Source organism: Phacochoerus africanus, chromosome 8, assembly GCF_016906955.1.
Source record: "Phacochoerus africanus isolate WHEZ1 chromosome 8, ROS_Pafr_v1, whole genome shotgun sequence".
Classification (NCBI taxonomy): domain Eukaryota; kingdom Metazoa; phylum Chordata; class Mammalia; order Artiodactyla; family Suidae; genus Phacochoerus; species Phacochoerus africanus.
In genome coordinates this window covers 51,294,257-51,319,132 of record NC_062551.1, presented here as the reverse complement: position 1 = coordinate 51,319,132, position 24,876 = coordinate 51,294,257, and the positions used below count along the sequence as shown (strand labels likewise).

The following is a 24,876-nucleotide window of genomic DNA, read 5'->3' as shown; positions in this document are numbered from 1 at the left end:
CCTTGTTTACTGTAGGGAGTGAATCTATTTTATGCCCACATGGACTTTTGTCACTACCTCGCTCCTCAACTGATCGAAGAGGAATGAGAGGAATGGCGACTCTCAGTCTAAGGAAGAGAAGAGCAAAGACACCATAACACCTAGGGGGCGTTTCCACCTCCGAGTCCCCTAGTGGACAAGGACTGAGAGAGGTAACTGGCCAAGGCCCATGGGAGGAAACCACATCTTTCTGGACCCCACGCTGGTCCCCCCATCCTCAATGGATAACCCCCCCTATAGGACTCGTCTGCCCCCTCCCAGTGTCTGTGCTGGGAGCTGTGCGCTTTCCTGTCCTGAAGACTTTGCTTGCTGGCTGCCTGTGTGTTCTCCAAGTTCACTCTCCCTGAACAAGAACCTGGATTCCCGTGACATCTCTCCGGCATCATTTGCTCTTAGGGGAAAGGGGACAGAGAAGGGCAAGGGGCCTCCTGGGAATTCCTCCCTCCGGGAGTGGAGCGGGGAGCGGCTGGGAGCTCAGTCTCCAGTGTGGACAACGGGGCTCCTAGAGCCCACTGTCCTGGTTTCCTCTCCCGCAGGGGCTGGGCTGGCAGGAGGGGAGGGGTCTAGGGAAAGTGGGGGCGGGGGAGGTGGAGAAGGAAGCGGATCGCTGGCGGGGGTGGGGGGGTGGGGGGGGAGTGAGCATGAGAGAGGGCGGGGCCTGGGCACTGGCATTTATCCCTCCCGCTCCCCCCACCTCTGCAGGCGGGGCCTGTCCGGGAGTGACTGGACGGGATCTGATCACACCTGCCCCGCCTCTCGGGAGCTGGGCCTCTGCACACAGGAGGGGCTGGGACCCTGGCTCCCAAGGGCATGGGGGGGGCGGGTCACGGCCTAGACCTAGGGGGCTCAGCCGATCGCCTGGGTGACTCAGAGCCGCAGGACAGACAAAGCAGAAGAGAAAAAGGTGGCCTCAAGCCTGAAGGGTAAGTACAACTCCGCGAAACTTTCCTTCACACAGAAGAGGACCCACGGCGCCTCCTGCGTCAGGAACGTCTGGAGAGCAGGTGGAGCGCATGTTGGAACGTGTGTCAGGAGGTGGTGTTTTGGAGACGGTGGGTGGCTCTGTGCCCGTCTGTGGGTCTGAACCTCTCTAACGCTTCCCTGACGCCCCGTCTAGCCTGTGGCGTGACCTCTGTACTTCTGTTTTCGAGCGTGACAGCGCATGCGTGGGTCTGCGTGCGCAGGAGGCTGGGGAGGTGTCTCTGAGACCCTCCGAGGTGACTCTGCCAAGAGCTGCGAGGGGGTCACCCCCTGGGGAGGCCCATCTGGTGGCACACTCACTCCCTGTGACTGGGTTTCCTGGGTGCTCAGAGCGTGCCCCCTGTCCACGGGTGTCCATCTGTAGGTGTGTGTCTTTGGGAGTAGGTTTTTGGTTTTTTTGGTCTTTTTGTCCTTTAGGGCCGGATCCACGGCATATGGGCGTTCCCAGGCTAGGGCTCGAATCGGAGCTATCGCCACTGGCGTACGTACAGCCACAGCCACAGCACTGTGGGATCTGAGCTGCATCTGCAACCTACACCACAGCTCACGGCAACACCAGATCCTTAACCCACTGAGCGAGGCCAGGGATCGAACCTGCATCCTCGTGGATGCTAGTTGAGTTTGCTAACTGCTGAGCCATGACAGGAACTCCTGGGAGGAGATTTTTGACCGTCTGCAGTTCTGTGGTTGCCTTTGGAGGAGTCGGGGGGCGGGGTCTTTGCATGGCACTGAGTTTCTCTCTGGGGGCTGTGATTTCTGCCCCCCCCCCAGCCTCGCCCCACGATCCTGAAGAGGCTCTGAGTCCATGGGTTTCACTGGGTGAGTGTTGCCACGGCTGAACTCTGAAGCTGGTGTTCTCTTCGGTGGGTTCCTTGGGGTTTCTGGGTGTTTCGGGGGCAGTGTCCTTGCTTCCGTGGCTGTGTGTCCCCCGATGGCCCTCCCGTGTGATGGCCTGTGCGTCCCACAGGCTCTGCTCCAGACATGGACTGAGTGTGGGTGGGGAGACATGTGTCTCAGGCGGTGTCCGGGGTCGAGGTTGCGGGGGTGCTATTTCCAATCGAGCACCTTGCTGACTAGGTGGAACTGACTCTCCTCTGGGTGTGCCTTTCAGGGCAGGGACTGTGACTCGGTCGCCTGCTGTATCCCCGTCATCGAGAATGCCTGGCCAAGAGGAAACCTCAGCAAATATTTGCCATATGATTTGTTGAAAGAGAATGTCGGCCATGGGGTTTGGGGAGTTTCTGAGGGCGCGCCCTTGAGAGCGTCTTTGAGTTTCTTTCTCAGAATCTGTGGATCAGGGGCGATGCTTCTGCCTGTGGGACTGCTGCTGTCCCAGGTTCTTGTAGCTTCTAGCTCGTCTGTGTGACAGCGTCTCTGTGCAGGTGGCCGGGAGTGTCAGAGGTCTGAGGGTCGGCCAGTGGTCCGTGGCTGTTTCTGAGGGGGCTCCTCCCACCGGCCGAGCCCCCCGACAGTCCCCGCTTCCCTCTAAGCCCATGGGTCTACATGTGTGATTTCTACCCCATTTCCATCAGCCTGCACCCAGGCTTGGCTTCATTCTTTTCCTCTCTGGCACATGGACGTTCCCGGGCTAGGGGTCAAATGGGAGCTGCAGCTGTGGCGTAAGCCACAGTCACAGCAACACTGGATCCAAGCCACATCTGTGACCTACACTGCAGCTCGTGGCAATGCTGGATACTTAACCCACAGAGTGAGGCTAGGGATGGAACTTGCATCCTCGCGGAGGCTATGTTGGGTTTTTAACCCACTGAGCCACAACGGGAACTCCATCATCATGGAAACTCAGAGAATTTTTGACCCACAGACATCAGCCACCACCTCCAGAAACACAGACATCCCAACACACAAACTGGTTTCTGGATGGTACTGACCAGCGCTCACTGTAAAAAGTCCATTGTTTCGGAGTGTTTGATCCTGCGTCGCTGTCTCACCAATTTCATCCCCGAGTCTATGGGTGTGGCTCGTTGGCCGCAGGCGGGGCCAGTGACCCTGGGTCTCTTTCTGAAGACAGTTCCCAGGCCTCTCTACCTTCTAGAAAGCCCCCAGCACAGGCCTCGACCTCCTAACTCCTCTGTCAACACCTAACCTGTCACCCCGATCCATCCAGATGCCACCTAGGGGCGAGAATAAAAGCCACAAGGCACCTCCCCCATCAGCGAGGCGGGTCTGCACCCTCCCTAGGTCGGCGGCGCAGCCTCCCCCAGTGCGTCCCCAGAACCCAGGCGGGAAAAGCATGTGGGGAGCAGACCCCGTCGTCACACAACATCCCCGCGCTTACCTCGAACGAGGACCACTTGCTCGGCATGGCCGGTGCCCACGGCGTTGGTGACTGTGCAGATGAAGGTCGTGTTGAACAGCTTGTCCACCGAGTGGATGATCAGCTTAGGGCCCTGGGCGACTGCTGACGCCGGGAAGACGCCCGAGGTCCTAGAGGGCAGGGGGGTCACGTGAGAGGGACGGCAAGGTCCATGGGGAGCAGAGGTCAGGTCCCCGCTGCCACAACCCTCAGGAGCCAAAGTCTGTGGACCTGAAATTTACTCCTGGACACCCCAAACTGACAGTTCCCTCCTTTTAGAGGACTCACGGTCTAGGGCTCTGTTCTCAGGACCCAGGAGTCCCACCCCCGGCCCCGCCTCCCTCAGACCCAAGATCCAGGCCCCCCCAGCCCCTCCTCCTTCAGACCCAGGATCCAGGCCCCCGGCTCCTCCTCCCTCGGACCCAGATCCAGGCCCCTGGCTCCTCCTCCCTCAGACCCAGAGTCCAGGGCCCCAGCCCCTCCTCCCTCAGACCCAGGATCCAGGCCCCCTGCCCCTCCTCCCTCAGACCCAGGAGTCTGGGTCCAAACAGGAACTCACGTGCTCCAGTCGTAGCCTGTGGGCTCTGGTTTGCTGCGAACGTCACAGTTCAGAGTGGCCTCACTACGGCCAATGTACCAGTTGTCATCATAGCCGGATATGGAGACCTCGGGGGGGTCTGGAGGAAATAGGGGGACTGGCTCAGAGACAGGGAGAATCCCAAAGTGGGTCATAGGTGAACAGATAGACGGGAACCCCAAAGAAATGGGGTAGGAGTTCCCCTTGTGGCTCAGTGGTAAAGAACCCGACTAGTATCCATGAGGACACGGGTTCGAGCCCTGGCCCCCTGGCCCCACTCAGTGGGTTAAGGATCCAGCGTTGCCGCAAGCTGCAGCTCGGATCTGGCACTGCTTTGGCTGTGGCATAGGCCAGCAGCCACAGCTCTGATGTGACGCCTAGCCTGGGCACCTCTCTATGCCATGGGTGTGGCCCTAAAAAGACAAAAGAAAGAAATGGGGTGGGCTGTCCTCAGGGACGCCACTGAGGGCCATTTCGAGGAAGTTACTGTTCCATGCAGGTGGCCACTGCAGATAATGCGTGTTATTTGTGACATGCCCAGAGTAGATGAGGAAACTGGTTTAACTGCAGGCATTGTCTGGGGAACTAGTATAGAAAGTGCTGAGCTGGGGTCTGGAGTATATTTGGACAGTGGCTGGAAAAGCTGCTAAAGCTACTGTTGGGCAGGCTCCATGGGGAGAGTGCCAGGGGAGCTCTCTGGGTAATATTAGTGGGTGATGGTGTAGACAGCTTTGGGATGAACTAGCACAGAATGTATTGGAAGGGGTCAGTATTGACGGGTCCAGTGGGGCCAGTGTGATCATATCCGGGTATACAGACCTCTGGAGAGTCAGTATAGACAGTGCCCATGGAGCCAATTTAAACAGTGTGAATGAGGGTGTGTGCATAGACAATACTGGGTTGGGCGGTGTAGACAAGAGTAGCTGATATAGATAGAGAGGAAGCAGGGTCTGCTGGGGGGCCATGGGAGCCAGAAAAAGATTGTCAGGTGCAGCTGTGTGCTGGGAAACTGGCTCTCTGAAAAGAGGGGGCCAAAAAAAAAAAAAGTAGCCTTGACTGGCAGTGTTTGCCAGTTGCCTCGGTGTAAATATTCCCCGCACATCAGGCTATCCGTGGGACTTCACTGGATGCAGAATTGGGACGGAATGTATAAAACTGACCCTTGCAGACCCATTCGGAGTTACCATCGATGGTGGCATCAAGGGGAGAGTCTAGTGAAGCCAGCATAGACAGTAAGAGGGCAATGTGTAGACGTTATCCAGGGGTGCCAGTGTAGACCGTGAGAAGGAAGGTAGTGCAAAATGTGACCCAGAGCTGGAGTTCCCATCGTGGCTCAGCAGAAACAAAGCCGACCAGGAACCATGAGGTAGACTCACAGCGCACAGAGAGGGTCACAGGCAGCAGGACGGGCTCCTTGAAGCTCTCGTGCTCCACTCTGCAGGTGATCTTGACACCATCTGCTCGGCCCAAGGGTACCAAGGTGAAGCGGCTGGTGACGGTGACTGTGCCAGGCACGGGCCCTGACACCTGGCTCTCTCTGGTCTCCCCATCCAAGGGCGAGAGCCAGGAGACTCGGGCGGGGGGCCGGCCACCTGCAGACACACAGCGGGCCACAGGGACGGGCTCCAGGCTGAGGGTGACCTCCTGGGTCTCGGCGTGGTTCTGGGGCTCGGCTGCAGAAAGGAACAAAGCGGGTGGGCGCTCCTTTCCTAGAGTCATTCAACAAACACCTCAGCCGTGACGCTGAACACTTTAGCCTCGATGGGCTGGGTTCAAATCCCAACTTTGCAGTTGTGGAGCTTTGGGCAAATCATTCCCTCTGTCCTTCAGTTTGCTCTTTTGTAAAGGGAGGCGGATGATAATACCCGCCACACGGGATCATTGTGCGCGTGAAATAAATTGTCATGTACAGCACATTGGACGGTCCTCGACAGTGTGCTAAGCATCAGCCAGTAGAGTTTCTGTTCCGCTCTGCTGGAAAGGCAGAGGCAGGGTCCACTGGCCTGGAAGAGGCTGAGATTTTAAAAAGAAAAGCCAAACCATGGAGTTCCCATCCTGGCTCAGCGCCTAACAAACTGGACTAGCATCCACGAGGACGCAGGTTTGATCTCTGGCCTCGCTCAGTGGGTTAAGGATCCTGCCTGGCTGTGGCTATGGCTGTGGCGTAGGCTGGTGGCAACAGCTCTGATTAGACCCCTAGCCTGGGAACCTCCATATGCCTCGGGTGTGGCCCTAAAAAGACAAAAAAAAAAAAAAAAAAAGCCGAAGCAGAATAATATGGTTTAAAGGTCCAGCTGAGAAGGCCTCCTACTTCTTTTCCTGCAATTAGGTGGTGGTGTCAGAAGTGGGACAAAGGCAGTGGAGAGTCCCCAAGCTGGGAATGTTTTTCCCTTTTCACCCAACCTCCTGGAACACATGGAAAAACGTTAGGCGGGCTAAACCTCCATGAGGGCTGATAATGCCAAAGTGCAGTTACTGGGCTGTGACCTGACCAGAGGGTTCTGAGTTCCGACACACCTCCTTAGCTGCCTTCTGGATCTCACTGGGGTATCTCCTGCACTTCCCTCTCCTTTTTTTTTTTCTTTTGTATTTTTAGGGCCGAACTGGAGGCATGCAGAGGTTGCCAGGCTAGGGGTCTAATTGGAGCTGTAGCTGCAAGCCTACACCACAGCCACAGCCATGTGAGATCCGAGCCACGTCTGGTTGGCACAATCCAAGACGGGCCTCTGCACATCCTCCCTGGGCACCTGTCCTCTGGCAGTACCAGGCATGGCCACGTGGCCCCTGTAGGGTCTTAGCGACTCATGCTGCCTGAAAAGCTCTGACTTCCCTTCTCCTTGTCTTGTTCCTCTTCCTTCCCCAGAGTCCTTGCCTCACTTCCTGGGGGGGGGGGAAGCTTCCCTGACGTCTGACTCTCCAAGAAAGTGGGGGCTTCGCTGCCCTGTGGTCTTGTAGGTTCCGGGTATATGGGCGGTGCTCTCTATGTATCTCATGAACAGAACAAATGATTGCACAAGAGAGATGTTTCCAAGAAATGAGCGAAGGGAAGCTGTGCTTTACACAAAACAACCAATGTCCTTGCTCTTCCTCAGAGGTTCCAGGCGTGCCCTGCCTCAGGGACTTTGCACTTGCCCTTCCCTCTGCCTGAAACACTCTTCCCTGCGGGGCTCCTTCACCTCAGTGGTTTGGTTCAAGGAGCACTGGATTCCCCCTCGCTGAAACTAACCTGCCCTCCTCCAACTTCCAAAGCACCTATAACCACCTGACTCACTCTTATTTTTCTAGCTACTTTTGGGTTTTTTTGGCAGAGCCAGTGGCCTGCAGAAGTTCCTAGGCCTGGGACGGCACCCAGGCCACAGCAGCGACAACGCTGGATCCTTAACGCACTGAGCCACCAGGGAACTCCTTATTTTTCTTATTCATGTTATCTACTCCCTTAATGGGAGTCTGAGTCCTCTTCCCTCGCTGCTTTATCCCGAGAGGCTAAAGTAGCGCCTGGCACAGAGCAGGTACTCAGTATATATGTGCTGAATGCTTGTTGCCGGCTGTGTCACCAACTTGCAGAACAGCGTGTGGCAAACGGTAGGTGCTTCATGCATATCTGCCAATGGACTAAAGACCACCAGGTCGCTATCACTGCTCAAGTGGAGAAACCAGGTGAGGCTCTCCTGCCTGGCACCCCTCCCACCTTGCTGCGCCCTGCCCCCCCCTTGTCCTGCTCACCTATGACTCTGAGCCAGGTCACCCCCCGACTGGTGCCCTGGGGGAAGGTGGCAAACTCGCAGGTGTAGTTGCCCTCGTCCTCCACCGTCAGCCCCCGGAGGGCCAGCGTGGCATCGCGCACCTCCACCTCCATTCCCGGCCCGGAACCAGTGCTCTGCCCGGGTTTGACGAAGGACAGCCGCTCCTTGCCAGGCTTCGCTCTGGGGAAGCTAGGACCATACTGAGGGTGGAAGATGGCCACGTTTTGGTTGTCCTCGGCCGTGTCCAGGCGCAGCCAGGTCACCTGTGACACTCGGACTTCAGGTGCTGGGGGCAGCAGGTGGCACGGCAACTCTACGGTGTCCCCCAGGTGGCCCCGCACCTCAGCTGCCACCTGAACTCGCACATCTTGGGCTCCTGGAAGGGAGAGGAGAGAGAAGCTCGGGTCGGAGAAGGATCCAGACACCTCCCAGCCAGGAAGGGCCATCACGGAGCCAGCTCCCCGGGCAAATGAAGGCCCCAGTGCAATGCAGGGACCTTTAGGGAGTCCCAATTCCCAAGAGGCCAGCTGGAGAGGGCAGTCTGAGGAAAACTGGGGACATTTGCATCGGGCTAGATTGCACATGATTATGGAATTACTGCGCAGGATGTTAGGCGAGATGGTTCAATTGTGGCTATGCAGCATTCCTTTCTTTTTTCGGCCCTGCTTGCGGCATGCAGAGGTTCCTGAGCCAGAGAATTAAACCCTCACCCCGGCAGGGACAACATCGGATCCTCAACCCGCTGAGCCACCAGGGAGCTCTGAGTGTCCAACTTGTAACATGGATCCGTGCCTGTTTCTTTTTACAGCTGAGTAATACTCCATTGCATGGTGGACCATGTTGTGTTTTATTCATTCACTGATGGACATTTGGGTTGTTTCTACCTTTGGGTGGTTATCGGCTTTTTTTTAATCAGCATTTTTTTTTTTTTTTTTAGAGCCACGCCTGTGCCACATGGAGGTTTCTGTATCGAATCAGAGCTGCGGCTAGGGGTTGAGTGGGAGCTACAGCTGCCGGCCTATCCCACAACCACAGCAACAAGGGATCCAAGCCAAGTCTGTGACCTACACCACAGCTCACGGCAATGCCAGATTCTTAACCCACGGAGTGAGGCCAGGGATGGAACCCGCATCCTCATGGTTCCTAGTCTGATTCGTTTCTGCTGCGCCACAATAGGAACTCCTCCCTTTGGGTGATTATGGGTAAAGCTGCTGTGAACCTTTGTGTACTAGTTTTTGCCTGAAGTTATGTCTTTCATGTCTCAGCTTATCTTCTATTTTCTGACTTCAAATAAAAAACTAGAATAAAGATGAATGTTTCTCTGCTGTGCAAGGCAATACAGCATGGCTACTGAGGGCAAAGACTGCCTGGGTTTGAATCCCAGCTCTGCCTCTTATTGGCTGTGTGGTGTCAGGCAGGTCCTGTAACCTCTCTGTGCCTCAAAAGCTCCCTCAGCTATAAAACGAGGGTAACACTTGTCCCCACCTCCAGGGATTGCCCATAAGGATTAAAGGATGTTTGCAGAGCACTTAGCACAGGGTTCCAGGAAACACGAGATCAGTGCTTGGTGAAGAGACACAGCCCAGTAAGTACAAGGACAAGTAGCCCTTGACATTCAGCCTCGAGGCAAGGCCCGGGTTCAGCTGTCTCTGCCCGAGATGCGAGCTGAGGTGCGTGCACAGCCCCTGGCCTCCCACTGGAATCTGGGGGACATTAATGGGTGGCCCAGGAGGACCCCTTCTGGTGCAGGGGGATCAGCTGTGTCTTGGGAGTGCTGGGTTGCACGTTCAGTCCCTGGCCCCACACAGTGGGTTAAGGATCTGGCGAGGTTGCGGCTGTGGTTCGGATCTGATCCCTGGCCTGGGAACTCCATGTAACTCGGGGCGGCCAAACAAACACAAAAGCAAACAGGTGCTCCAGCAGCCTCAGGAAGGACCCATCCCAGGCACTTCTTGAAAGACGCCATCCATGAAGGCCATGGTGTGACATGTACATCACCCCACGGAACCCCTACACGTCTCGCAACTCGGACCCAAGAGGCCACCTTGAGAGATGGTGTCAGGTGTGGGACCCCAGAGCACATGGCTGGGGGCTTCTGGCTGGCTCTGTCCCTGTCCAGGTGGGTGACCTTGTTTTGAGCCTAAATTCTTTCATCTGTGAAATGGGGACGTTTGAGCAGCCCTGTAGGGTCCCTTGGGACGAAGCCATTAAGATGATTTTCTCCAGGGCTGGCAGGATGCGGCAAGACGAGGCAGCCAGCCGCCCCCGCTGCGGGCCAAATCCGCCTCGCGCCCCCCCTTGGCCCACATGAGCGCTGTTCCAGAAGCGAACGAGCAGCACAGAAGGGTCTGGAGATGAAAACTCAGAATCCAGACAAAAATCAGGATATGAGGCCCTGGGAGTAACAGTTAGGTGGAGTTGAGGAAGGGCCTCGTATCCTGATTTTTGTCTGGATTTTGAGTTTTTGCCTTTGGATTTTTGTCTTCCCTCAAGGGGCTCCCTCTGGTGCCAGGACCCATTACTCACGTGGCCCCCAAAGGCACTGAGTATGGGACAAGAGTCCCCAAAGGCTCTGCCCCTTTCTAGCTGGGAGAGGAGGGAAGAAAAAAAAAAAAAAAAAGCCCAGACCAATGTGAGAGGCAGAGAGCAAAGCACGGTAGGGCCAGGGACTTAAGTCTCCTTCTTAGGGCAAGTGGGAGCCATTGAGGGTTCTTCAGTTGAAGGACTTGGCTAAAACTGAAGAGACTTGAGGGGAACGTGGAGCTGGGCGGAAATGGCTTATCAGGTAGGCCTGACACTCGCTGGGGAAAAAACAGCAACCCAGACTGTGGAATGAATATCATGCTCTGATCTGGGCGCAGGCACCACGGGTGTGTCAGGACAGGTCAGGCACCTGTCCTCCAGGGGCTGACACGCCAGCAGGGGAGACAGCACACAGATATTCATCAGGACCCCAAAGACTGAAGGGGTGGGGCTGGGGGTGCTAGAAGAACCTGGAGTGGGCTGAGGGGAGGGGCGGCAGGGGAGGGCTTCCTGGAGGAGGAGACCCTTTCCAAGGGAAGCCAAGCTCCAGCCTATGGAGCCCCACACCCTGCTCAAGGCCTCTGGGACTTGGATATCCTGTCCTAAGGGAATACTTGTTTTTTTGTTTTTGGGGTTTTTTTTTCTTTTTCTTTTTTTTTCTTTTTAGGGCCACACCCATGGCATATGGAGATTCCCAGGCTAGGGGATTTAATCGGAGCTACAGTTGCCAGCTTATGCCACAGCCACAGCAACACAGAATCCAAGCCGCATCTGCGACCTACACCACACAGCTCAGGGCAACACTGGATCCTTAACCCACTGAGCGAGGCCAGGGATCAAACCTGAGCCCTCATGGATTCTAGTTAGGTTCATTTCCACTGAGCCAAAGGGGAACTCCCTAAGGGAGTCCTTGTGATTGCAGATGCCTCTGTCCTGAGGGAGGCTGCCCCCTTGTATCTAGGCCGGCTTCTCAGCCCAGGCAGCTTCAGAGGATTTAAAAAAAAAACCACTTTTAGGAGCTCCCTGGTGGCCTGTGGTTGAGGACTGTCACCACTGTGGTTTGGGTCACTGCTATGGCACAGGTTTGATCCCTGGCCCAGCAACTTCCACATCCCATGGGCCCAGCCAAGCCCCCTTCCCTCCCACTCACCCCCCAAAAACACTTTTAGTTTCTTGTGGGACCAGCGCCTCAGGAAGTTCGTTCCTCACCAGTACTCTGCCCCACAGGGCCACCCGCCTCTCTTCTTCCTGATTAGCTGGGCCTCATCCCCTCTCCCCACACCTCACTTTCTCCGCATAGCCCGCTCCCCATCGCACACACCACATCTTCATGACCCTCCTGAGCTCTCAAAGGGCAGAAATTCTTTGCCTTGTCTTTTTTTTTTTTAATTTTTTTTGGTCTTTTTGTCCTTTTTTTAGGGCCGCACCTGCAGCATATATATGGAGGTTCCCAGGCTAGGGGTCGAATCGGAGCTGCAGCCACCAGCCTATGTCACAGCCACAGCAATGTGGGATCTTTAGCCCACTGAGCAATGCCAGGGATCAAACCCGCATCCTCACGGAGACTACATCGGGTCCTTAACCCACTGAGCCAGAGTGGGAACTCCTCTTGTTCACAGCTCTGCAACATGGACTGGGTCCAAGAAAATGCCTAATATTTATGGAATGAATAGGGTCCTGAAACCCATGGCTATACAATCCCTGTTTTAAGTTTCTCATTCTGAATGAGTGGATAAGGCGGTTCAGCTCTCTGTTTTTGTTTTTGTTTTTTAGTTATTTCCGCCTCAGCAAAAACTTCGGGATGGAAGCTTCAGAGTCATCCCTGACTCCTCTCTCGCCCCACATGCAATCTGTCCGGAAACCCTGTCAGTTCCATGTGCAAAATATATCTGCAAGCAGGCCAGGTCTGACCCCTGCATTGCCTGTATCCTGGCCCAAGCCAGTGGCCTCTCTCCCCTGGGTCATCCCCCACTCCCGCCCCAGCAATCTGTCCCCACACACAGCCTAGGAAGTTACGACAGATCGGGTCCCTTTTCTCTCTGCTCAGATCCCTCCTGTGGCTCACCCCTCAATCAGAAAAAGAGCTCAATCTTTTTTTTTTTTTGTCTTTTCAAGGGCCACACCCACTGGATATGCAGGTTCCCAGGCTAGGGTTGAATCGCAGCTGTAGCTGCCGGCCTACACAACAGCCACAGCAACGCCAGATCCGAGCCACGTCTGCGCCCTACACCACAGTTCACGGCAACGCTGGATCCTTAACCCACTGAGCGAGGCCAGGGATCGAACCCAAAACTTCACGGTTCCTAGTCGGATTCGTTAACCACTGAGCCACGAAGGGAACTCCAAAGAGCTCAGACTTTACAGCAGCCCACAAAGCCCTGCGTGATCTGTGTCCGTCCTCCTTCTGACCTCATTTCTCACCCTCTTCCCTTGGGGTCTCACCTCAAGCCATACCCAGCCACCTCACAGTTCCTCAGACACGCCAGGCGAGTCCCACCCCAGGGCCTTTGCACTTGCTGTTCTTTCGCCCAGGAACGCTCCTCCCCAACAGGTCCCACGGCTCCCTCCCTCATTCTCTTGGGATCTTTACCCTGACCACACTAAGGATGAGAACAGCAACTTCCTTGACCCTGCTTCATCTTCCTCATGGCACCTGGTATACCCTCCCTGCTGGAATATCAGGGCCGGGGGCAGAGATCTTTGTCTAGTCACTGCTGTATCCCCAGAGCCTAGAGCAGCGCCTGGTACCCTGTAGGAGCTCCATGAATGTGTTGACTGAATGAATAAGGTGAAGATGGGGAATCAACAGGGCACTGGATCACATTGGCTGAGGCCGAGTTAGAGTTTGGGCTTTTTCCTGAGGGCACTGGGGAGCCATGGAGAGTTATGGGGAGGGGGAGGTTTGTGCTTTAGAACGAGTCCTCAGAATGAAGTGGCGTGGGGCTCAGAGGTCAGGGCAGTGGAGATGAGGAAATAACGATTGGACTCACATTCAGAAGTTGGAAGGGTTGGAGTTCCCATTGAAGCTCAGTGGAAATGAGCCAGATTAGTACCCAGGACGATGTGGGTTCCAGCCCTGGCCTCGCTCAGTGGGTTAAGGATCCAGCATTGCCGTGAGCTGTGTTGTAGATGGCAGATGTGGCTCGGAACCGGTGTTGCTGTGGCTGTGGCACAGGCCAGCGGCAGCTACAGCTCTAATTTGATCCCTAGGCTGGGAACCTCCATATACGGCATGTGTGGCCCTAAAAAGACAAAAAAAAAGAGAGAGAGAGAAGTTGGAATGGTTGGGCCATGGAGGCTGACAGGGTGAGGGGACGGGGTGTGGGGTCATGCACAGATGTTTTGCATTTCAGGCAGAGGTCGCAGAAATGAAGCCAGGAGGATGGTTGGCCTGGAGTTTGGAACCTCGTGTCCAGCAGGCTGCTGGGTGTGTGCCTGTGCCCTGACCTTGGCCGGGCCATGGCTAGCACCACAGTAGGGGAGCGTGTGGCCTTGGGAACACTGGCCTCCTTTAGCTTCCCTTGGCAAGCCAGGCAGGTGACGGCTTCACTAGATGTCAGCTGGGTCCCCAGACACACTTCCTCTCTCGGCGGGGGTGGGGGGTGGGGGCTGGCGCTGCCCAGGGCATTGTGTGAGCCTAGGAGAAACCTTTGGCGGGAAACTGAGACGCAGAGACTGAGACCCTGAGACCCTGAGATCTGGGGAGGGGAAGTCAGGGCCGAGGGGAAAGGGCTGGGGGCCCAGACTCCTGGGTTCCGGACCTCTCCCCATGGGTGCAGCACACTCCCTCGGGCCCTTGAAGGCCAGCGTGCTAGGGGCGCTGGCCCCAGTTGCTGCCTCAGCCACCTTGTTAATTAATTAATTGCATTAATCACAGTGCCCGCCCCCACAGCGGACATCCGGGAGCCAGGATATGGGGCTGTCAGCCTGAGCCTGCATTTCTGCACCTGCCTCCCCGAGCCTGCCTCGCGGGGCGGGGGTGCTGGTCATCACTCAGCTCAGGGCAGGGCGCCAATCCCCTCTCCCTTGTCTGAGACTTGGCTGCCTTTCTGCAGGGACCTGACCACCCCGAAGGCCTCCCCTGGGGGGGTCTGACACTTCTTGGGATAAATCTCAGCCACTCAGCCCGAACCCCTCCCCCACCATTCTGCCCGGGCCAGAGCGGACCCCCAAATACAAGCACGTCCGTCTCTGGGCCTCTGGCCTCCTCCTGCTGCAAGTGCCGTCTCTCTGATCTCTGTGTCTCTCTCTGCCTCTCCTTCTTAGGGTCTCAACTCCTAAGGCCTCTGCCTTTGTCTCTCAGAGTCTCCACCACTTTTACCTGTATCTCCCAGGGGCTCCTGCTCTCTGCTCTCTGTGTCTGTCTCTCTAACAGCCTTTTTTTTTTTTTTTTTTTGCTTTATAGGGCCGCACCCACGGCATGTGGAGGGTCCCAGGCTAGGGGGCAAATCAGAGGTACAGCTGCCGGCCTACCCTACACCACAGCCACTGCAACACCAGACCCTTAACCCACTGAGCAAGGCCAGGGATCAAACCCGCATCTTCATGATGCTGGTCGGATTCATTTCTGCTGTGCCACACGGGAACTCCCTAATAGCCTTATTGAGATCTAATTCCCACACCGTACGATTCGCCCATTTAAAGTGTGCAGTTCAATTGGGCTTTTAATAAATTCATAGCATTCACCACCACAATCAATTTCAGAACATTTTCATGAGCCCCCAAGGATCCCAGCTGTTCTCAAAGTCTCTTCTGTCTCTGCCGTCTGTCTGATGGCTGGGTCTTCCCGGGTCTGGGTCTCCTAGTCTCTGGAATCTGGCTCCCTGCAGACTCCTGGGGTCTCTAATCTCTGCAGGCTTCTGGGTTCCATTCCTCAGAGTCTCTGTTCCTCGGTGTCTCTGACCCTTGCTCTCTCTGCCTCCTGGGTCCCCCCCTCTCTGCATGTCTCTCTGCACCTCCAGCCTCCTTTCTCTTTGCAGGGCCATCTCACTGGGTCCCTTCCTCTCCTCCCCCTCTTGCTCCATTTCTTAGCATCGCTGGGACATTAAAAATGTAACAGTGTCCCTGGTAGGGGCGGGGGAGCTGGCTGGCGTGCCCAACTCCCAGTCCCTCCCATGTCCAGCACTCCCTGCGGCCCCCACACACTGCTGGCCTTGAGGCTCGCCTGTGCCCTGACCTCCCTGGGTCATGGCCTCACCATCACTGACGGCTGGGGTCTTTGGGGCTCCCCAACTTTCACCAAATCCTCGGCTCTCTATTTATGCTGTTCCTGTCTTTATCCTGATAGCCATCCAGCTCCCTTCCCCCTGCCTTTCTCTATCCCATCCTAGTGTCTCTCCAACCCATCCCTGTAGCTGTATGTCATTCCATCCCTCAGTTCCATTCCTGTGTCTCTGACCACGACTCCAAATTTTTTCTGACGTCCTCCCTCTTTTGGCTTCTGCCCCCATCCCTGTAGCTCTAGCCTCTCCCTGTATCCTTCTCCCCTTCTCCTCCCAACCCCGCCCCCCAGGATGCGAGCGGACACCACCCCCCCCCAGCTTCTCCCCAGTCCAGTCCTCCTTCCCTAACAAGAAGAGACAGAAGGCAGCGGTCCCCTCTCCTCCCATCCCCCTCCACTACCGTGGGGCTGCCTGGCTGACAGGGATGAGCAGTGAAAGCTGGGAGGACTGGGGAGGGGAGCTGGCCCAGCAAGAAGCCCAGGTGGTGCCCCCTCATTCCTGGGGGCCAAGGAGGGGGCAGGTGGAGGCGCTGGGGACAGGGAGACGGAGACGGATGGAAAGGAGACAGTGAGGGCGAGAAAGGAGGAGAGAAAGAGCTTGGAGAGAGATTAGAGAGCCAGAGGAGCTGAGAGGGAGAGGGTGAGAGACAGAGAGAGGAAGAAGGGGGGGGAGTGAGGGAAGGAGCAGAGGGAGAGAGAGGAGAGGGAGGGAGAAAGGGAGGGGAGAGAGAGCAGAGAGCAAAAGCACTAGGCTGGAGGGTCAGGAAAGGGGAAGACCTCCCCATCAAGTGCCACCTCTAAATCCTCCCAATGGCCTTGCAGGAAAGAACTATGATATCTGCTGTGCTAAGGAGGAAATGGAGGCTCAGGGCCACTTGCTGAAGCCCACGGGGAGGAGGGGGGCGGAGGGGGGGTGCTGTTCTCAAAGTCTCTTCTGTGTCTCTGCCATCTGAAGGCTGGATCCTCCTGGGTCTGGAGGATCCTGGGAAAGGCTCTCAAGTCTGCAGATGGCTGTGGATCCTGGGAAAGCGGTTTGCCCTTTCTAAGACTCTGTTCCCTCCTCTGCAAAATGGGAACAGGAACTGAACGTGTCTCATGGGGGTGATCCCGCGCCTTCCACAAGACCACGCACCGAGTCCCCACCGGGCGCAAGGGGGGATGGGTGGATTCTGAGCATTCTTCTAGAGGTGGCGGGGTCTGACTTTATCTCCCTATCTCCCACACAAGAGGGAGAGGCAGGTGATGGAAGCGGCAGTCCCTGACTCCAGGTGGAATCTGGGAGACAGTTCAGAGACCTGCTGGGAAAAAAGACCAGAGGCAAGACCAGAACTTCCCCAAGTTGCCTCCGCACTTTCTGGCAAACCTTTGGGAAACTCCAGTACACTAAGTTTCTAGCTGGGAATAAACAGCCCAGTCACCTGCAAGGGGCGGGGCCGGAGCCTCCTTCACCTGTTTCCTCCCAGCCCCTCCCTCTCCTAGGTCTGTGCCCCTCCCCTCTGGGAGGTGGAGGGAACGGGAGGGGGCTAGAGCGGAGGGAGAGAGAGGGGGGATTAGGGCGGCGTCTCCTCCCGTCCACCCCCCGCAGCGGCTCCGAGGACAAAGGCACGACTACAGGAAAGATAAGGTCCCGAAACCGGGAGTCTGGAACCGGGAGCCAGGCGAGCCCCCGCCCGGCCCGGCCCGGCCTGGCTCGCCAAAAGTGAAACCCGGAAAACTTCCCTAGGGGCCTCCCCGCCGACGGCTCACAAGGAACGGGAAGGGTCCCGGCCGGCGGGACTCGGCCTCCTTAGTCTACCTGAAACACAGCCCACCGAGCCTCCAGTTTCCAGGCAGGGCCTCAGGCCCTGCATTTTATCTAGAACCCGAGTCGGGATTTCTGCCCACATGTGTATCTGCATCTCACGAGACATTCCAATGCCCCACAATTAAATCTGGAGCCCAGGAGACAGGGCGTTTGCCCTCCCCTTCTCCCAATTCTGTCTGGCACCTAGGAGACAGAGCCCTCGGCTCACCACACGGAACTCCTAAGTTTGAGCCCTTCCTGCCCTCAACTCTACCAAGACCCCGGCGTCCGTAGCCCCTAGCCTTCACACTACCTGGCACCCAAGAGACAGAGCTCTCACCCTCTAATTTTTCTGAGGCCCAGGAGTCAGAGCCTCGGGAATCCTGAGGCCCGGGATTGGAGCCCTCAGGCCCTTCCCCAGGTCGCCCGAATTGTCATTCTTGGCCCTCCAAGAGGCCCAAAGTGCTAGTTCCCCGTCCCTCTCGAGGACCTCGGCATCTGGCTCCCTGCCCTCAGTCTCCCAACTCCAGGAGAAGGAAAGATTGGGGCGGGGGGGTCTCGACTCATCATCTCGACCCTCTGCTGGGGTGGGGAAGGGGAGGGGTTCGCGCGCGCCAGGGAGGCGTCTGCGGTTTCTCACGGATTTCCCGGAGCAGTAGTAGCAGCAACGGCAGTAGCGGCAGCGTCGGCGGCGACAATCTTGACGGCGGGAGGGCTGCGGCCCGGGCCATGGGGGGCCCGGGGAGGGGGACCGGGACCGGGCGGGGGCCTGAGGGCCACTCTGCGAGCGCCAATCGGTTGAGAGGACGACCAGGTGCCTGGGTGGCTCTGGCTCCCGGCCGGTTCCTGCTGCGCTCTCTTCTCCCGGCTTGGCTCTCACTGCCTGGCTCGTTGCCCACGGTTCCTAGCTTCTTTCTGGCTTCGGACTCGCTGACGTCACAGGATCCACCCCTTTCCTCCCCCCAAGAGCCGACCCGATCCCAGGCTCCGGCCACGCCCCCTCATGCTGTTCTGACCCGCCCCCTCCTGGGAGGCCCTGTCCGCGCCTCCCCAGGATTCTACGCCCGCCCCGCCCCCCAGCATTCCTCTCCCTCCCCTTCCTCTTCCTCCCCTTCCTGCTCCTCCCCAGGATTCCAAGTTCGCCCTTCCCAGGGTTCTTTGATCACCGCCTCCTTGCCCCAGAATTCTATCTTTGCCCTCTCCCAGCGTTCAAGCTCCGCCCCCTAGAGTTCTTGCCACGCCCCTTTACTCAAGGTTGCCCTCGTGCCCCGCCCCCTAAGGGGCGCTATAGTCACGCACGCGTCGGAGCTTTCGGCTGTCTCCGCCCCCGTGAGGCTCCGCCTTCCGAGGTGCACCCCGCCCACCCGTTCTCCGCCCCTTCTCGGGAGCTCTGTTGGCCTCGGCCCCGCCCCAAAGACTCCCCTTCAGGTTTTTTTTTTTTTATTTCTTGGGCCGCTCCCAGGGCATATGGAGGTTCCCAGGATAGGGGTTGAATCGGAGCTGTAGCCACCGGCCAGAGCCACAGCAACGCGGGATCCGAGCCGCGTCTGCAACCTACACCACAGGTCACGGCAACGCCGGATCGTTAACCCACTGAGCAAGGGCAGGGACCGAACCCGCAACCTCATGGTTCCTAGTCGGATTCGTTAACCACTGCGCCACAACGGGAACTCCCCCTTCAGTTTTAGACTCGGTCTTCTCGTCACACCTGCGTGAGGAGCGTGGGTTCTCATAGACCCGCCCCTCTGGAACCCCGCCCCCACGCAGAGTCCCCACCCCCTTCCCTGCCTCTCGAATTCCCTAGTTCTCACCCCGTGCATACTGTCGTTCATATCTGTGCGCATCTCAGCCTGTCCTCGTCGCTTTCTAATCTCTGCTTGGGACTCTAGGAGTCGCTGCATCGTTTCTTTTTAAATTTCTCTTTTAGTGTCTCTTTGTGTCTATTTTTTGCCTTTCTTTTTCCGTCCCTGTTTCTCTATCTCTGGGTTTTTCAGTCTTCACGTTTCGCTGTCACTTTGTGTAGCTGGTTTCTTTCTTTCTGGTGTCTTTCTATTGCTGTTTCTGTGTCATTTGATCCTTGTCTCTTTTTTCCATCCCTTTGACTGTCTCTGTCTGCGTCTCTGGGTCTCTGTCTTCCTCTATGTGTTCCTATCTGTGTCTCTCTGCCTCTTTCTGTGTCTGTCTCTGTCCTTATGTCTCAATGTGTGTTTCGGTGTCTCTTTCCGTGTCTCTTGTTTCTCTCTGCGTCTCTCTTAACCTCCCTTCCCTCTCCGCATCCCCCAGTCCTCTCGGGTGTCTGGTCCTCACCAGTTCCTTTCCGCGGCCTCCCGCCAGGGGGCAGCACAGACCACCCCCCCGCAATCCGCTGGCCCTGACGCCTGGCTAGGGCCTCCAGACACCATTGGTCCCTCCCCGCGTCCTTGTCCCACTTCTCTTATCTTTCCAGCCTCCTTGCGTCTTTGTTGTCTCTCGCTCTGACTCGGCCCCTTTGTCTCTCCTCAGAGGCTCCCGCTTCTCCCCACCCCCACCTACCTCTTCACATTCTTTGGGCTGCGGAGGTGGGGGGGAGCTGGTGAGGCCGCCCAGCGTGTAGGGGTGAGGGGGGGAAGCAGGAGGCCAGAGGGAGGGGATGCCACTGAGCTCCTGAAATCCTTCCGTTCCTGTTCATCTGAACGAAAGCTGATCAGCTGGGGGCAGATGCCTGGGAACTTCCTGCTTTACCAAAAGGAACGTCCCCCTCCAAACTTGCCATCCTTTCCACCTGCTGCACACCTGAGCTTTCTTCACCAGATGGGCAAGATCTTAAGTCGTGGAGACTGTTTCTGATGGGCATTCACATCTTGGTAATAATACTTTTTTTTCTTTTTTTTTGTCTTTTTAAGGCCGCACCCGCAACACATGGAGATTCCCAGGCTAGGGGTCCAATTGGAGCTGTAGCCGCTGGCCTGTGCCACAGCCACAGCAATGCCAGGTCCAAGCCGGGCCTGCGATCTGCACCACAGCTCACGGCAACGCCGGACTGAGCGAGGCCAGGGATCAAACAGCGACCTCATGGACACTAGTCAAGTTTGTTAACCATGGAGCCATGACAGGACCTCCTTTAATAAATGTATTTAGCGCTTACTTTGTGCCAGCCGCTGATACAAAGGCTCTAGAAGTATTGTCTCAAATAACCTCCACAGCACCCAATGTGAGGAAACCAAGGCACAGAGAGATGAAGTGACTTGACCCAAAGTCACAGAGTTTGCTACTTGGCAGTTAATTCTGCACAAGAATCCAATGATGGGAACACCATCAGTGACCCCCATGTCATTGAAAAGTAGGCAGAGCACAGAGTGGTTTTTTGCCCCATGCTGCCCGGCAAGCAGGTAGCAAATAATGCGTATCTCAGGCTCAGCACTAGTCTGGTATGAGGCCAGCTAGATAAATACAGAGGTCTCCCTTCATCTGCCATTGCAGCTACCCTGAAGTCAACCACAGTCTGAAATATTTAATGGAAAATTCCAGAAATAAAAATTCTGAAGCTTTTTTTTTCTTTTTTTAGGGCTGCACCATGGCACATAGATATTCCCAGGCTAGGGGTCAAATTGGAGCTACAGCTGCCTACCATGGCCACACCCACAGCAATGTGGGTTCAGAGCCTCCTCTGTGACCTACACCACAGCTCATGGCAACCCCAGATCCCTGACCCACTGAGCAAGAGCAGGATGGAATCCGAATCTTTGTGGATACTAGTTGGGTTCGTTAACTGCTAAGCCACAATGGGAATTCCAAAACTCATAGGTTTTAAGTCATTCTGAGTAGCATGATAAAATCTCCCTTTGTCTAGTGTATCCCACCTTATATGCTTACCTGCCCCTTGTCACTTAGTAGTGGAATCACAGTGCTTATATCCAAGGAACCCTTACTTTATAATGTCCTTAAAGCCCAAGAGTAGTGATGTTGGCAATTCTGATACTCTCTTACTGTGCCTCATTTACAAATTAAAGTTCGTGGATTTCCTGCTGTGGCGCAACGGGATGGGCGGCGTCTTGGGAGCGCTGGGATACAGGTTTGATCGCAGGGCCAGGCACAGTGGGTTAAGGATCCAGTGTTGCTGCAACTGCACCTTAGGTCAAAACAGCAGCTCGGATCTGATCCCCTGGCCTGGGAGCTCCATATAATGGGGGGCAGCCCAAAAAAATAAAAATAAATAAATAAATAAAAAAACCCCAAACCAAACCAAACAAACAAACAAAATTAAAGTTTGTTATAAGTATGTATGCGTAGGGAAAAAAAACCCAAAAAACATTGTATATGTAGGGTTTGGTACAATCCATGGTTCCAGGCATCCTGGGGGGTCTTGGAACGTATCCCCCAGAGATAGGGGAGAATTACTGTAGGTGCATGATAAATTCTCTCCAGAACTCTCTGTCCTTCCCTCCCCAGTCTGGGGCCAGACTAGAGGGCCAGGATCTCTGGGGTTAGTGCCAGATTTGCTACTAACTTGCTTTGTAAAATTCTTCCCCCTCCCCCATTTCTTCCTGGAGCGAAATAACCCGTCCCCAGGGAAACTTCTTCTAGGGAGCTGCCCCCTTCCCTGGCCCTGTTTAGCACCCACTCTTCTCCTGGCCTGCAAGGAGCGTGCTCAGGGAGTTTTCATCGTGGCTCAGCAGAAACCAATCTGACTAACATCTGTGAGGACGCAGGTTTGATCCCTGGCCTTGCTCAGTGGGTTAAGGATCTGGTGTTGCTGTAAGCTGTAGTGTAGATTGCAGACGCAGCTCGGATCCTGAGTTGCTATGGCTGTGGCGTAGGCCAGCTCTGATTCGACCCCGAGCCTGAGAACCTCTGTATGCTGTGGGTGTGGCCCTAAAAAGACAAAAATAAAATAAAATGAAATGAAATAAAAGAGTGTGTTCAGCTGTCTCCTGGCTGTTTTGAGCAGAGGTGAGCCCAGGAGGGAAATCCCTGAGGGTGGGAGGCTGGAGTTTCAGGCCCCAGGTCACATGCTTAAGGGGCCGTGGATAAGGCTGAGCGCGATTGTGTGTGTTTGTTGACAAGTGACTGGGTGGGTCTCATACCTGGGGAGTCGACTTCCAGTGTCAAGGAGTCTTGGAGGTGACACTTCACTCAAGAGCCATAACCACCAGGAGGTAGGGGCACAGGGCCAAGGTTTTCCTAATGAAGCTGGGGAGTTGATGCCAAGTATTTTACCTACCCAGTAACCTCTTCCACACTGAGCCTTTATTGGTTCAGAGTGGTGGTGGCCCAGTCCTGGCCAATCAGAGCATTCCATCCCCTGGCCACAGGGATTGGTTCAGGGTTGGGGGTGTGACCACTTCCTGACCAATGAGAATTAGCCCTGAGACTTCTGCTTGAGCTAATAGGAAAGGGACACCCTCTTTTGATGGGGGTTGCTAAATTGGTAGGGTGGAAATCTGGTACTATGGGTGACACCAGAGACAAAAGCCCTGCAGAGTTGAGAAGTGGAAAAAGACTGCTTTCTGGTGAGACCATTTGAGCCCCTGGATCCAACTGTGCCCAAAGGTAATTAGCCTTTGATCTTCCTGGTTATATGAATGAATATTTGTCCCTTTTCACTTACAGAAGTTTTTTTTTCCGCTTTTTTTGGGCACACCCACAGCATGTGGAATTTCCTGAGCTAGGGATCGAGCCCAAGCTACAGCAGTAACAACACCAGGTTCTTAACCTGGTAGGCCACTGGGGAACTCCTTACAAAACTTTTTTTTTTTTTTTTAGGGCCACAGTTGCAGCATATGGAAGTTCTAGGGATTGAGTGGGAGCTGTAACTGCTAGCCACAGCCATAGCAACGCCAGATCTGAGTCGTGTCTGTGACCTACACCACAGCTCATGGCAACGAGGGATCCTTAACCCACTGAGTGAGGCCAGGGATCAAACCCAAATCCTCATGGATACTAGTCCAGTTCTTAACTCGCAAAGCCACAACCGGAACTTCCATACACAACTTTTTGACTTCAGTTTTTTGTCATTTGCAATGAAACATATCTTTATGAGTCCAGAAGAGGCACAAATTCCAGTAGAGTTCCAAGGATAAGGAACAAGGAGTGAACACATGTCAGAATTCTTCAAGATGTCCAGGCTTTGAAGGATAGGCAAGCCTTGTTACAGGGATGGTGAGGATGGAGGAGGAAGGACATTCCAGGATGGGAAGAGTGAAGAGTGAAGAGTGAAGTCACAAAGGCAAAAGGTGGGGGCGCGTGTGAAAGAGGGAGCAGTGGGTGTATGTCAGGGGCAACATCTTAGTAGGCCAGGCAAAGGGTGGCGCATGCTCCTGAGAGCAATAGGGAGCCACAGAAGGTTGAAGAGCAAGGGAAGTCTAATCTAAACTTTACTTCTGTAGCTGCAGATCCTGGGGTTTGTTCCTCCCCCTTCCCCCCCTCCCCCAGAACCCAGGTGGGAGGAGGGGTCAGATTGAGGGGGGAGGAGGGGTCAGATTGAGGGGGGGCGAAGGCTACCATCTGTATCCAAATTGCCTGGGATGCCATGCAGATGAGGGATGTTATGCAAATGTATGCCCTCCTGGGAGGTGGGCCAGGACCCTCCCCTCATCAAGTCGGGGACCAGGTGCTGGGCAGAGCACACCTTCCTCCTTGGGGTCCTCTCTCTGCCCTCCCCTCAGCCATCTGCTCACTCCCTCTCCAGCTCCCCATATTCCCCTCTCCACCTGGTCCCTTTTTTCTCTTTCTTTCTTTTTCTTTTTCTTTTTTTTTTTGGTCTTCTTCTCTTTTTAGGGCCGAAGCCACGGCATATGGAGGTTCCCAGGCTAGGGGTTGAATCGGAGCTGTCACTGTCAATGTCTTACACCACAGCCACAGCAATGAAGGATCCTTAACCAACCCACTGGGTGAGGCCATGAGCGAGGCCAGAGATCGAACCTGTGTCCTCATGGTTGCTAGTCCGGTTTGTTAACCACTGAGCCACGATAGGAACTCCATGGTTTTTTTTTTTTTTTCTAATTAAAGCTTTGTTGGAGTTCCTGTGGTGGCGCAGCAGAAACGAATCCAATTAGGAACCATGAGGTTTTGGGTTCGATCTCTGGCCTCGCTCAGTGGGTTAAGGATCTGGTATTACTGTGAGCTGTGGTGTAGGTCGCATACGTGGCTCAGATCTGGCGTGGCTGTGGCTGTGGCGTAGGCTGGCAGCTACAGCTCTGATTAGACCCCTAGCCTGGGAGCCTCCATGTGCCACGGAGAGGCCCTAAAAAGAAGACAAAAAAAGAAAAAGAAAAATGAAGCTTTTTGACAAAGCTGTGTCCAGTGAGTCTACCGAGGCCATTTTCCAACAGCATTTGCTCACTTCGGGTCTCTGCACTACACTTGGTAACACTTGTAATAGTTGAAACATTTTCATTGTTATTCTCTTTGTGCTGGAGGATCTGTGACCAGTGGTCTTTGACGACACTGCTATGACTCACTGAGGCCTCAGATAATGGTTGGCATTTTTAACCAGAAAGTGTTTTTTTTTTTTTTGGCTTGTGAGGGCCACACCCATGAACATGGAGGTTCCCAGGCTGGGGGTCTATTTGGAGCTACAGCTGCCGGCCTACACCACAGCCACAGCAAAGCAGGATCCAAGCCACATCTGCCACCTACACCACAGCTCACGGCAATGCCAGATCCTTAAACCACTGAGCGAGGCCAGGGATTGAACCCGCATCCTCATGGATACTA

General features: G+C 55.4%; 1 protein-coding gene across 2 annotated transcripts in view; it reads right to left on the bottom strand.

Moving 5' to 3' along the window:
- NECTIN2 (nectin cell adhesion molecule 2) overlaps positions 1–18,105 on the bottom strand; it is a 38,458-nt gene extending 20,353 nt beyond the window's left edge. The window contains exons 1-5 of one of the 2 annotated variants that reach the window (XM_047789385.1): positions 17,822–18,105; positions 7,635–8,030; positions 5,288–5,584; positions 3,894–4,011; positions 3,317–3,465 (exon numbers count right to left, since the gene is read on the bottom strand). In XM_047789385.1, coding sequence (XP_047645341.1) covers positions 3,317–3,465; positions 3,894–4,011; positions 5,288–5,584; positions 7,635–8,030; positions 17,822–17,912 — 1,051 coding nt within the window. In that variant the 5' untranslated portion in view covers positions 17,913–18,105. The remainder of the gene's footprint in view (positions 1–3,316; positions 3,466–3,893; positions 4,012–5,287; positions 5,585–7,634; positions 8,031–17,821) is intronic. The other variant, XM_047789384.1, reaches the window with a different exon arrangement.
- Positions 18,106–24,876: the final 6,771 nt, after the last annotated feature.